General features: G+C 46.3%; 1 protein-coding gene across 2 annotated transcripts in view; it reads left to right on the top strand.

The window, feature by feature from the left end:
* Positions 1-11,749, top strand: part of OTUD3 (OTU deubiquitinase 3) — a 29,072-nt gene extending 17,323 nt beyond the window's left edge. The window contains exons 5-8 of one of the 2 annotated variants that reach the window (XM_077775629.1): positions 3,095-3,226; positions 3,704-3,800; positions 5,603-5,802; positions 6,768-11,749. In XM_077775629.1, coding sequence (XP_077631755.1) covers positions 3,095-3,226; positions 3,704-3,800; positions 5,603-5,802; positions 6,768-6,944 — 606 coding nt within the window. In that variant the 3' untranslated portion in view covers positions 6,945-11,749. The remainder of the gene's footprint in view (positions 1-3,094; positions 3,227-3,703; positions 3,801-5,602; positions 5,803-6,767) is intronic. The other variant, XM_077775630.1, reaches the window with a different exon arrangement.
* The last annotated feature ends 2,322 nt before the right edge of the window (positions 11,750-14,071 follow it).

The raw sequence follows: 14,071 nt of genomic DNA, 5'->3' as shown, positions 1-14,071 counted from the left end.
TTATATTCATATAAGTGTGTGAAGGTGTAGATCCAACTTTGTTTTCCCTGGTGGTTCCCTAATTGTACCCAAACCATTTATTTACTATATATCTTCTCCCCACTGACTTAAAGCACCCCTTTTCTCATCTATGAAATTCCCATATGTAGTTGGATCTATTTCTGCATGTTGATTCTATTTCACTGTTTTCTCTGTTCATGTGTGTGTTATTTTGATTAAGAGCATATTTTAAAATCTGGTAGAATTTTTCACTTATTTTCTTTCTTTATAATTTCTGCATATTCTTGCTTTTTTTGTTTTATATTTGAATATTAGAATAAGGTTGTCATGTTAGAAAGAAGTCCTGTTGCCTTCGTTTTCATTGGGCTCTCATTAATAGATTAAGTTCAGGAAAATGGACATCTTCATGGTGTTGAATCTTTCTAGCCAAGAAACTGATAAGCTTTTTGTTTAACTGACTTTTTTGGTGACCCCTACAGGGGCATTTCCTTTCTGGATCTTGCCCATTTTTTTGCTGAGTTTTTACTTAGGTCTTCTGTGCTTTTTTTGTTCCTATTGTAAGGAAAGGATCTCTCTCTTCTTTGTATTTCCTAGCTGGTTATCGTTTGTGTATATGAGAGGTGTTAATCAAATGGTAGTTATGTGCACACCCAGCTGTCCTGCGGAATCCTGTCCTTTTTAAAAATTCAGGTAAAATTCACATAACATAAAATTAACCGTTTTAAAGTGTACAATTCAGTGCCACTGAGTACCCCACAAAGCTGTGTAAGCCCCCTCCGCCATCAAGGTCCCAGACATTTTCCTCCCCAAAAGAGGAAACCGCATGGCCATTAAGCAGTCACTCCGCTGTCCCTTCCTCCCTCAGCCATTGCAGTCTGCCTCATGTTGCTGTGGGTTCACTGGCTCTGGACATTTTATATAAATTGGATCTTACAGTGCATAGCCCTTTTGTGTGGGGCTCCTGTCATGTAGCGTCATGTTTTCAAGGTTCGTCCACGTTAGTGTGTGTCAGTTCTTTTCTTTTTAAGGCTGAGTCATATCCTGTCCTGCCGTTAGGTCCCATTCATGTATCCCTTCATCTGCTGACCGTCATTTGGGTTATTTTGACTTTTGGCTATTGTGAATAGTGCTGCTGTGAATATTTGTGATTGTATTTGAGTACGTGTTTTCAGGCTTTGGGATACATAGCTAGCTGTAAAATCGCTGGGTCATGTGTGTAACTTCTTGAGGAACTGCCACGCTGTTTTCCCTGGCAGCGGGGCCATTTTACATTCCCACCAGTGAGGTTTTCAGGGTTCCACTTTCTCCACATTCTGATCAACACTTGCTATTTTTTTCTTTCTTTTCTCTTTAAAAAAATTTTTTTAAGTTTATTTATTTATTTATTTATTTAAATGTTTTATTTATTTCTTAGGAGAGAGAGAGAGAGACAGCATGAGCAGGGGAGGGTCAGAGAGAGAGGGAGTCACAGACTGAAACAGGCTCCAGCTCTGAGCTGGCAGTCAGCACAGAGCCTGACGCGGGGCTCGAACCCGCGAACCGCAGATTCATGACCTGAGCCGAAGTCAGACACTCAACTCCACTGAGCCACCCAAGCGCCCCTCCCTGATTCTTCCTTTTTTAAACAATGGCCATACTACTAGGTGTGTAGTGCTCTCTCCTGGCTTTGATCCCCATTTCTCAAATGGCTAATGATGTTGAACATCTTTTCACGTATTTGTTGGTCATCCATATGTCTTTGGAGAAATGTCTGCTCAGGTCCTTTGCCCATGTTTTAATTGTGATATTTGTGTTTTGGTTGTTGAATTATAGGAGTTCTTTATATATTCCGGATACTAGATTCTTATAAATATGAGTTGCCAGAATTCTTCTTGTTTGTGGTAGATTTTGGTCGATTCTTTTTTTTTTAAGGTATAGAATTATATTATCTGCAAATAAGGATAATCTTTCTTATTCCTTTTCAGTTTTATACTTCTGTTTTTTTGGGGTGGGGGGACTAATTGCATCTGCTCTTCCAAAACATTGTTAAATAATAGTGATAGTGAAAATCTTTGTGTTCTTTACTTTAATGGAAATTAATCATCATCGTACAGACTTACCCTGGTTATTTAACCATACCCACACTGTTACTTAACAACCCACAAACCCTGGGTTGTTTCCAGTTATTCACTGTTCGTAGCACTGTGGTGAGCACAGTGCTTAAATCCTTAAATCCTTACTATAGTTGACATTATTTGACATTATTTCCTTTGGATAAATTTCAAAGACTTGATACACAGTACCAAGTTGTTCGGGTATAATTTTATAATAGGTCGCTTTTTATTTTAAGGAAGGTACTATACGCCGTGGGATTCTCTTTCTACTTTTACATGCAAACAAATAGAAATTTGTCCTTCCCTATTTCTCATCTCTCTGTGTTAATAGGAAGCAAAGAGAGAAGGCGATTGAGCAGCCACAGAGCCATGATTTTAGCTTTTCTGAAATAAGCTTCGGTCATCAAAGCCTTGTGGATACCAAGTGAACTGCTCTTTGTGTCTTTAGAATTTGCGGCAGGTTCCCTGGAATGGGGTGGTGTGCACCTGGGTAGGTGAGGTTAGATGAGTTGTGCTCCCCTATGACCGCAGCCGGGACAGGAACTTCACACCAGCACTTGTTGGTGATCAGATAGGGCTGAGGGACGCGGATGAGAGATTTCGTCTCTTTCTTCCAACTTGTCCTGCTGCAGAGGCTCATCGGGTGAACTTGTGTTACTAGGCTCCAGGCTCGGGAAATGGACAGACACATGTGTGCCCTTCGAGTCGGCAGTCCTTGCCGGAATGTTGGTATCCAGAAACTACGTAGGAGCTCTAATGCCATTCGTACTGAACCCCTTATCTCGGGCCTTTCTCTTTCACACTTCTCTTGTGGTCTGGAATCTCAGCGTCTGGATGAAATTGAGCCTCGTCATTGCCATTCCCCTAAGATTGTTTCTGGGATCTGTACCTCATAAATATTTATTAGGTTGAGTTTTGAGATTCGAGTGTCTTCCTACATTGAAGATTCTGAACATAATTTGTTAATGCTCCATGATTGTTACTTTTTTAATTTCCTTTAGTTTCAGATGCTCCATCAAGATGAGTCAAATAAAAGGGAAAAGATCAAGACAAAGGGTGTTGACTTTGAAGAGGACCTGAGAGATGAAGTAGAAGATGCTGTCCAGAAAGTCTGCAATGCCACCGGATGTTCAGTCAGTGTTTCTGTCCTGCGGTAGAGATGACGGATAACCAGGCATTGCTGGGCCTGGTTTACCTGCTAGTTTTGTAGTGCTGACATCTGCGGGGCCAAAATAGGTTCATGATGCTTGTGGCTTGATTAGCTTGAGTGCTAAGCCTTAGTTTGAGTGCAAAGAGCTGTTTATTCATTTTTCTCCTGTTTGCTACCCTTTACCCAGTACTACTCAAAATCCCAAGAAGTATGTGGATTTTTTTTCCCCCTCTGACTAGTGTTTACACTAGTAAAAGTGCAGTTTTATAAAAGAATTCATTTATATTAAAGGGTTATTTCAGGTGGCCAGCCGTATAGAAAATTAAGACCTTTCCTAGATGGAAAAGGTCTTTAGACCATGGCTCCGTTCTCACTGTTACATCTTTTTGTGCAGTCGTTGAAGTACAGGTCGCCGGAAGAACATACCCAGTCCTGAAGTGTTCCTTTGTTTCTTGGATAGGATTTTAACTTGATAGTCCAGAACCTGGAAGCTGAAAATTATAATATTGAATCTGCAATAATTGCCATGCTTCAGATGAACCAGGGGAAACGAAATAGTAAGTCCTCGATTGATATTTATGAGCTTTCAAGCTGGTTACCTTGGTGATTTTTCAAACATTTCATTGTAATCAAGTCACAGGTGGTAATTACACTGTCATTTGTTTGCTCACCAGCAGTTGTTTGTTGAGCACTTTGTACGTGCGGGCATCATTTACTAGGTCCTAGCCCGTCATCAGGGAGAAGGTAATCTGGGGTCCAGGCAGGGATGGGGGTGAGACATAAGTAAACAGATATAAGAAACAGATTGGGGTGGTGGAGGTCCGGGCCCTGGGGGAATGCGTGAAAAGGCCACTTAATCCAGTCGCAGTGGGATGCACAGAGTCAGGAAGACTGTATTCTTATCGAAAGAAGAATCCCTTATGAAACCAAAATGATAACTGAAGTAGAGTGGAGAGAAGAATTACTTATTTTTCTTTTTATTTATTTTTAATTTTGTAAATATTTATTTTTGGTATTTTTATGTAACTAATTTTTTTTAATTTACATCCAAGTTAGCATTAATGCAACAGTGATTTTAGGAGTAGATTCCTTATCTGATGGAAATTTTAGATTACTACCATCTATTAATGGGTGAGAATTCAGAATTTTCTTTACTTGAACTGGGTTTAATTCTGTGACTCAGAAGAAGGAAAAAGGGATGTGGAGTCCTACCGTTTTTTCACGTTAATTACTTAATATGATTTCAATGCATATTGCCAGGCCTGTGCCCAGATACTGTTGCTGGCAGCATAGCCTTCTATGTGATTGGATATTTTATCATCCTCTTTATATATTTGCTGTGCTGTCTTAGAAAGCTGTGAGCTGGGGCGCCTGAGTGGCTCAGGTTGAGCAGCCGACTTCGGCTCAGGTCATGATCTCACGGTTCGTGGGTTCAGGCCCCATGCCGGGCTCTGTGGTGACAGCTCCGAGCCTGGAGCCTGCTTCAGTTCTGTGTCTCCCTCTCTCTCTGCCCCTCCCCTGCTCATGCTCTGTCTCTTAAAAATAAAAATAAACATTAAAAATTGGAAAAGAAAAGAATTAGAAAAAAAAGAAAGCTGTGAGTAACTTGGTTTTGCGATGTTAAAAAAGTTGTGCACAGTTCTTCTGCGTCCAGTGTGGTGTATACTTAATACATATGGCTGAGACGAAGGAATTAAAGTTTAGATTTTATTTAACTTCAATGAATTTTCATTTATTTTATCTTTTAAGTTTTTTTTAAAGTTTATTTTGTTTATTTTGAAATAGAGTGACACAGCAAGCAGGGGAGGGGCAGAGAGAGAGGGAGGGGGAGAGAGAATCCCAAGCAGGCTCCGTGTGTCAGCGTGGAGCCCGTACGTGAGGCTGAACCCATGAACTGTGAGATCATGACCTGAGCAAAAATCAAGAGTCGGATGCTTAACCGACCGAGCCACCCAGGTGCCCCTAACTAATTTTAATTTAAATGGCTACAGGTGGCTGGTGACTGCTGTATTGGACAGCACAGGTGTAGAGCCTGTTTCCTTTCTGGTTTTGGGGTGCCAATGAAAGCTTTCTCCCTAGAAATACATGTTAAAAAGTGGCTTAATCTAATAAAACACTCTGCGGGTGAGAAGCCGGTGATAAGGCTGGTCAGCAGGTTATTTTTAAATTTATCTTCCAAATGTTACCAATTATTTCCCGTGTCCCCCCTCCCCCCCCGTATTCCCCATTGTATTGACTTGATGTTAGAATTTTGCTTCAAGGCAACTTGCTGTCCACACGCAGGTAATTTTGGAGTTGTTTAACAGTGCACATTGTTATGTGTTGTGTAACTATCTTAGGTTCTCGATTTTAATAAAAGGTCTGTCTTTGGAAGATGCAGAGGAGAACCTGGAGTGCAGCGGCCGAGTGCCCCAGCCGTGTGGCCCTCTGTGGCAGGAGGGTGGCAGCGGCACGAGAATCTTTGGAAACCAGAGCTTGACTGAAGGCAGGACTGAAAACAATAAGGAGCAGGCCAGCCCGAGAGAAGAAAATAAAGCAAATAGAAACCAACTCCCTAAGGTATGAAAGATGGGGCTGCCTGGGCAGATGGAGGGCTGCTGTGACTCACTGGCAGCGCCAGGGGCTGGGAGCTCATTTTAGTGCTCTCTTCTGATTTTTAAAAAGTAGTATTACAGAAAACGGGTGGGTGCATGAGGGTATATCAAGAAGCAGGATGGGGACCTTGCTTGTCCGGTTTGGTATGTGTGGTGGTTAGGGGTGTACCCTGGAGTCCTGCTCTGGGCGCGCCCCCGCGGCCTGCCTTCCCTGCCCGGCGCCGCCATGCTGGCGTGCTGCCGTGGGGCCCACAGCGTGAGAGCCCTGTAACTGCCGTCATCTTCACTGGAAAACTCTGTAGAAATCTTTGTATTTTGCGTGTGTGCGTGTGTTCCCGAAGAGGAACACACAGGTTAAAGGGTATGGATGTTTGAATGTTTTTAAGGGTTTTTGATGAATTATCAAATGCTTCCCAAACGGGTTGTACGTCTCCCTCCCTGCCCCTGATGCCTGCAAGTAGTACACGGCACCATTTTTTACTGAATTTGGAATTTATATTAAAGACTTCCACCGTGTGGTTCTGAGCTCAAAACACAACATGATGTGAAAAGCCACAGGCAGAGGTAACGATGCTCTAAGCTTCTGGGGATTCTGTGAGGATGCCCCGGGGCATTAAATTATGTAGAGAAAGGTATCCTGTGGCGTGTTTGAGCACTAGCCCTTGCAGGGACTAGGGTTACTGTTTCTTAGGTCGCTTTGAATTGGATTAGGCGGAGAATGGAATTGATTTCATGTGCTGGCTCAGCGAGGGGATAGAAACTTCACTGGAAATTTGAGCAGGGATGGGAAAGACATCAATTCTGGTCTGTTCGGGGGGGTTTTCTCTGTTCTCGCGGAGAGGCGGTGTGTGCCCCCGCTACCCATTAGCCCCGGGTCTCCCTTCGGCAGGAGGCCCGCCATGCGGCTGCCTCACCCGCCTTGTCTTTCAGGCCACCAACAAGCAGAGGAGAGAGCAGCAGCGACTGGAGAAGAAGCAGCGGCAGGAGGAGAGGCACCGTCACAAAGCCCTGGAGAGCAGGAGCGGCCACAGGGACAGCAACCGGGGTGAAGTGGATGCTAACACACAGGTCACCTTGGTGAAGACCTTTGCTGCTCTCAACATCTGACTCTGGCCCTCTGGGAGTTGTGAGAAGCGAATGGAAAATGGAGTGCCGTGTACCAGGCTTCTCCAGGGAGGCCGTCCTCTCACAAATGAAACACAACCCACAGAGCTCACACACAGGCTCACACTCTGACTTAGTTTCCTTCAAGCTGCCTCTTTTTTGCTCAGACTTTTGTTAGTGATGTGTTTTATTTTATGGAAGTTCAGTGGAGCCATTCACGTTCTGTAATTAAAATACCGAGTTCTAGGGTTGGGGAGTGAGTTCAGGAAAAACCTTTGAAGTGTGGTTTCATTTGCCCCCAAAAATCAGAGTTCAGTCACCCTGGGATTTTTTCCCTAACACTGTGGTGAGTTTTGCTGTAATCGTTCATGAGGTAGTTTAGATTAATTGCTAGAAATTCAGAATGACAAGTTTCCTTTGTGTGTCTCTCATTTTCCAGCAGATATTCACATACTGGTAGTTTATAAATGGTCTCCAACTCAGGAACACATTTAGATTTAATTTTCTACTAATCCAAGTTAATCAGAAATTAATTCAGGAAGTATTTTCCCAAAGTAATAGGATATGAGAGGGCTGCAGCCTGCAGTCAGGGTGGAAAATGAAACAGCTGCTCTTTCCTGAATCCAATGTTCTTTCAGATGGGATGCAGGTGCTGTGAGTTTGTTTGCACCCAGGCCATATGGTAAACACGCCAGACTGTTAATTAGGCCTGGACCTTGCTGGAAAAGCGATAGTGTTGTTGAGTTTTTGGTACTTGTTTCTCGACGACGAGAAGGTGGCATGTTACTGCTTATGATGGAATTCTGAGATTCTCATGGTATGGAGGGCAGAAGCCATTGTTGTAAAGGGAAAAATCAAAAAATTCCTGAGCCGTAAGGAAGAATCTAAAGAGTTCTTTGATTTTGTAGGGGCAGAAGGTCTGGAGAATAAGGTTTTTCAGGTTCACATTTTAAGTGACTGTATTTTCTTCCGTGCTACGCTAGACTCAGACACCTTCAGAGGAGTCTCTGACCTGTCTTTCAATTCTCTCAAGTACTGTGAACATGGAATCCCATAAGATGCTGTATCTTTCTTTCTGTTAAAGCCCTCTTTGGGATTTTGATGTTGGAAAAGCTCTCCAGCGCTCTAGTAGCTGTCAGTGACCTAGCTTAGGCCAGCAGGGCAGAGGCCATTGAATGGCTCCACAGTTCCGATGTGGATTTGGGTCATAGAGGAAGGTCGTTCCTAAAACTGGTAGATGGATGTGAACTCTCAAACTGTAATAGACAAAGTGGCCGGCCGTGCACATTCGTTGCCTCTTAGCGACCCAGCATCTGGACGAATAAAATCTGCCGAGTCAAAAGGTAAATTAGTTTTCCACTCAGATTTCAAAATTATGTAAGTTCCAAGGAGAAGGGAAAGCCATAAAAACGCTCTGGTTATGCAGAAGCGTCACTGTCTGGGGGCCCTGTTGTCGCCGGATTGTTTTTATCAGCAGGCAGGCAGTTTCCTTCTGTTGTAATGATGTATTTTAATTTTTTGTCTGTTTGACTTCGGTGACTTTCTGTAGTTGGAGCGTCAGTAGGTTCCTGGAATTGCTCTCAGGACATTGCCGTTGGGGCTGCTTCCTCGTCCAGTGCATTGTACTGTTTAGCAGATTCAGAGACTGTGCGGCATTTTTTTCTTCGCACATTGCAGAGTTCTGAGCGTGATGTCCACACAAGTGAAGGGTCTCCGTCGCCTCACTGTGTCCAAGAGCGTGAGACCCTGCGCCCCAGCCTCTGTCGTTCTCTTGGCTTTTGAATCTGGACCCAGTGCTGACTGGCTGACCTTCTCTGAGTGAACGTTCTTTCTTGTCTGCCTCGTATGGCAAGAGGGCAGGAGACCAGGTCCGCTCCGCAAGATCGAGATTATGTACCAGCAGCTCAACAGGATTAGGAGCCTGAGATAGCTTAAGGGATACCCCTTGTCAGAAGCAGTAGAATTGCTTTATGTGCCTGGTTTATGGAGGTTTTAGAAGTTTTACTAGAAGCTGCTAAAGTTATTAAGGAATATTGGGCACACTTATATACAAATTACCAACTTCTGATAATAGGTTTCAGCATTTCTGGGGTAAAATAACAGCGATTTTAAAAACTAATCATACGGCTTTGGTAATTTTCTTTTATTACCATTTCATAGTTTTCCAGTTAAAATTGGTCTGTGTTTAATAAGTTAGTTACTTGGAACGGGGTACGTGTATCCAGCTTTAGTGATCTCTTCTAGCTTGGCGTTTGAATTTAGACTTTACTGCCTCAGTCTCACTGAGGTGTGAGGTAATGGAATCCATACGCTTAGTTGCTTCGTAGGCATTTGAAAACCACGTTATTGGCAGCCGGCATGGAGGTGGGTTTGGTTCTGGGAGGACCACTCGGTAGCTGTGTCCTCGTACGGTTACTCAGTGCAGCCCGCGTTAGGAGGCGCGTCCTTCTGAGCCTCTGCGTCACATCTCGGCTGTTAGAGGTTCATGTGACAGCGGATTGTCTCACTAGCTTTTAGGGAGGTCAGGAGAAAGGGGGTGGGGTGGTGGTCTGTAGCTGCTTACTAGTCTTATCAACTGTATATGAAGGTTTTATGGATTTTAAAACGATTTTTTAAAGGTCAAAATAAGAAATGAAACTTTAGCGGCACCAGCTTTGTGCTGGAGAGGTGGATGTGTTAAATTAGCATAGGACCTCGTTCTCGGTAACGTAGTTGCCCTCAGGAGACAGGAGAGAGAGAGAGAGCTTGTCTGTATGTTTAGCCTTTGGGCCGTGTGAACATATGCTTTCAGGAGCAGAGCCTGGTCGAGGGATTGTGGCAGAAAGAAGGATCTGGAATGTCAGCCGAGGCTGTTGCCTGTAGTTTCTTTTATAAGCTCTGAAAACCCTTCCAATCCTGTTTTGATCCCGAGGGCTTATGAGATGGGGTCTCCCTTGTGAGGCAGCTCAGGTGGGCTGAGCGGGAGCCTTCGAGTACGTCGCCCATAGCGCTCTGCCTTGCCTCCCTGGGGTTTACACTGTGAGATGACACGGTCCTGGGGGAGGAGGGCCGTGCGAAGTGGGGGAGAGCCGCTCACGTATTAAGTAGGGGTCAGGTGGACTTCGGCATTGAACTGTACGCGTAGCGAGTCCCTGTCGTCAATGTGCAATTTCTCTCATTCTGAGAAACTCTAGACTCTGCCTGGGTTTTACTGGGTCGACATAGAATGCTGTCCGTTTACCTGTGTGAGATGTCCAGCTCGAATGTGCGGTCGGCGACAGGGAACTTGGATTTCTAGTCCGAGTCGCCACGTCTCCCTGAACAAAAGGGCCTTTGTGGGAGGGATGAAAGTGGTTTCTCGGTTTCTGTGCGTCCCATCTGTGGCCCCCTCCGACTCTCATTCTGGGCAGACACGTAGCTCTTCACCTCTTTACCTTTTTACCTCAAGGCTCTGTCTGTAGCAAACTTTTCGATTCAGAGCCTGACACAGTTTTTCTGTTTTGCCATCTTCATTCCTCACCAGTTCGCCCATCTCGGCTTTTAGAACAGGTGTTGCTAAAACCCTGGCGCCTTCCGACAGCTGTTCTGGGGGGACTTAGTAATGGCACTTTTTACGAGGTGCGTTCTCCTCACTCTAGAGCAGATTGCATTTTCCCACTGACACCGAGGCGAAGATCTTCTAGATTGTGTATTGATGGTGCGTCTTCTGCCGTCACCTACCAGAGGGGGGAGTGGACCACCGGTGTGAAGGGGAGGTGGTGACCCGCAGCCACAAAGTGCTTGCGCCCCGGGGCCCGGCCCCAGCCAGCTCTCCCTGGAACCTCAAGCTCTTGGCTGCCTCTTCTAAGCTCGCTGTCTAGTCTCCCTGGCCTGGTCAGGGGTGCCCCATAGCTTGGAAGAATGTTTCACATCCTTGCAAAGTCCCTCCCGAAGGGGCTGCGGTCCGGGAAGAGCGTCCACGTAGAAGCATGAACCTCCTGCACGGCGGCCTTATTTTCAGCAGAGCATCCCTGTGATGCAGAAGGGCCGCTCACTGTGGTTGTCCGGGGCGGTGATGGTCCCCGGACGGAACCACCTCAATCCGCCCCCGTGTGCGTCAGCAGCCAGTGGACCACCGTGGCCAGCCGTTCGTGATGATCACTGAAGCTCAGCCTGTGGTCTGGTCCCCTGGCGGGTCCCGGAGGAATGCCGGCGTGGGGCTGCTCCGTCTTCCCACTCTCGTCGTTCACCTTCCATGGCGGGAGGGGCCAGCGGCCTCCCCGGCCACCCTTCCAGCAACCTCCATGAGCACCGAGCTCAGTAAGAAGAAGGAGGGGGCCAGGAGTTCAACTTCAGACCTACAAGTTCCTCTTGCTGACGAGATGCTGTGGGGTGTGAACCCCCTTGTGGGGGAGACTGGCTGGGTCTGTGCAGAACATGGGGCCTTGGCAGGCTCAAGAACCTTCTCTTTTTTCCAATTGCACTATACTTGTAGCTTCAGTCCGGAGATACTTAAGACCTCCATGGGGTCATGACCCATAGACTTAGCAAGTCTTGCCTTATCTGTGGAGCTGGACGGGGAGAAATGTGACCGCTGTCTGCTGTCCATAGTTCATTTCCTCTCGGTTGTCTCTTTCCACAGATTGTGTTCATCCGAACCATTTTATTTTATTTTATTTTTTACCAAAGTACTGTACTTGGCTATTTGCAGTGTTTTCAAAACCAAATGTTTCCTTTTTTTTGTGTTTTTAATCTTCAATACTTGGTGCAATAGAAGCTGCAAAGATGTGCCACTTTATCTACAACATGGGGTTTTGTACGCCAATAAATTCTAGTTTAAAGACAAACCATCACGTTGTTTTTTGCCGGTCTGACCACCGTTCGCGTGCATGAGACAGAGCATGGCAGGAAGTGGCCTTTTTAGAGACCTTTGCCTGGAAGATGGGAGGGGACAGTCATTTGGGGATCTCACTGAGCTTGAAAGAGCTGACGGGCTCTGGTGCAGGTGACCCATCAGCCCTGGACCCTGAAGATTTCTGCCAAGTCCTAAGAACATCTCTGATAATTGGGAGTTGTCTAAATACGGAGCAGCCGTCTGTTGGCTTCCACCTTGGGTCTCTCTATAACTCTGAGGGTTGGTTTGGCTCCATTCTAGGAGGAGACACACCCTCCCAGACACAGGTGGACAGCTGTGACCGGAGCACAGACACCTGCCAGGGGTCCTCACAAGCGGGACGGGGAAGGGAGAAGGGCAGCCGCAGAAAACCAGCGGGTGGGGAACTCGGCGTGAGCAGCCCACACGAGGGCTCCGGCTAGTCTCGAGGTCAAGGTTGGTACGGTTGTGCCAGGCCTTCCTGTGTCTTTGGGATTTTGGCCTTGAGACTCTCTCTTTCTCTCATTCTGACTTTGTACTCGTCAAGCAGCCTTTGGGTGGGCTCCACTAGTTCCTCGATGCCACAAGGTGTCCAGTACCACCCTGGAGGGCAGAAAACATTCCGGCTCCTGGTGAGGACATTCCCTTTGGTCCCCATCCTTGTGTGACTTCCACCTCAGTCCACGACAGAGAGCTGTGTCTGCACAAGTGCTATCCAGGTCGTGAGCCCGTGAGGCCTGGGCTCTGGACCCTGTAAACCCAACTGAGAAGTTTGCTGAAAGATCCTACTAGAACCAGAGTGATGTCCCAATTTAGGTTCTCCCTCAGCTGGAGAGCTCCATGGCCTCAATTCCATCCCTGCAGTGATTCGTGGGGGCCAGGGAGCCACCTGCTAGGTGGGTGACGGTCAGGGGGCTTCCTGTAAGGGCCTGTCTCTGAGACTGGATGAGCCCAGGAGAACAGAGGAGAGTTCCCAGGCCAGGTAGGGAATAGTTTAAGTTCATTGTTTGTATTTTCCTCTAGGCCACGGCACTGCTTACTCGGGGTGAGCGACAGTTTATGATGCCAAAGACTGAAGTACCATAAGGGGGAAAGTGGCTGTTCCTGTGTCCCTCTCTGGTAACTTCACAGTTGCCCAGGAGAGAGCTGGGTTGAAAACTGAAGTTTAAAATTTGCCATTTGCCAGACACACAACAGCCCTTCCCACCAACGCGTGGAAAGTGTATGGGTGCCTTAAGATTCAATAAAACTTTGTTACAGAACGTTCTGCACCGAGTGGTTTTTATCTGGGCTGCTGGACAGAGTGGGCACTTGGACCCCAGTGATGCAGCGATTTAGAACTTGTTTGGTTGTAAAGGATTAGGATTTAGAAGTTACTCGTTTGTGAAGGGTTGAGATCAATCCTGCTACTTCATAGGTTCTGGTTTGGCAGAGGGAGAAACTGGTCCAAACCTCCCTGTGGCAGAAGGCCTGAGATCCCTCAAGATATCCTGCTGTTATTTAATGTATTCACCCATCCAAGCATCCAAGCGTCCATCCAACATTTGCTGAACCTGTGTGGTCTATGGGTTCTTATTTCTGGGCACAGCATCAGACATGGACCTTGTCCTCAAACACTTTCCAGTCCTGGAGTGAAAGAAGATGGACGAGACAGACAGACAGACAGACAGACAGACAGACACACACACACACACACACACACACACACACGACGTAAAAGGAGATCCTAACAGCAGTCCTGGAGTGAAAGAAGATGGACGGACAGACAGACAGACACACACACACACACACACACACACACGATGTAAAAGGAGATCCTAACAGCAGGGCCGTGGTCTCAGAGGGAAATCAAGGAAAGCTTGGTTGAGAAAGTGACTTTTGCATTGGGCTGAAAGGGGAGATAGGAAAACCCCAGAGTGGGGGGATTGTATTGTCAGGATAATACAATTCGTTTGGGAAAAGACTGGGAATTTCTTCAACACTTGTGTGACGGCTTTTGCTACCGGTTTCTGCGGTGAGGTGTGCTTCGCCCAGCCGGACCGTCTTACTCTGTCAGGAGTTGACTCCTGTGTTGTGTTTTGACTTCGGAGCTCACCACGGTCGCAGCCCTCGAGTCACAGTGCTGCGCACAGTCTCTCCAGCCAGTTTTGCCTCATTTCCTCTGTGGGATGACAGCTCAGGGCAGTGAAGGTTAATGACTCAAGCATGTGTCTGCTTAAGATAAATGAGCACCCAGAGTAGCGAGCTCAGGGGCGATTCAAATAAATGAGCATAGTATTTATCATATGTACGATGCTAT

The sequence above is a fragment of the Crocuta crocuta genome, unplaced genomic scaffold, assembly GCF_008692635.1.
Source record: "Crocuta crocuta isolate KB4526 unplaced genomic scaffold, BGI_CrCroc_1.0 scaffold127, whole genome shotgun sequence".
Classification (NCBI taxonomy): domain Eukaryota; kingdom Metazoa; phylum Chordata; class Mammalia; order Carnivora; family Hyaenidae; genus Crocuta; species Crocuta crocuta.
Note: the sequence above shows the minus strand (reverse complement) of the source record. Positions and strands in the feature narration are given on the sequence as shown.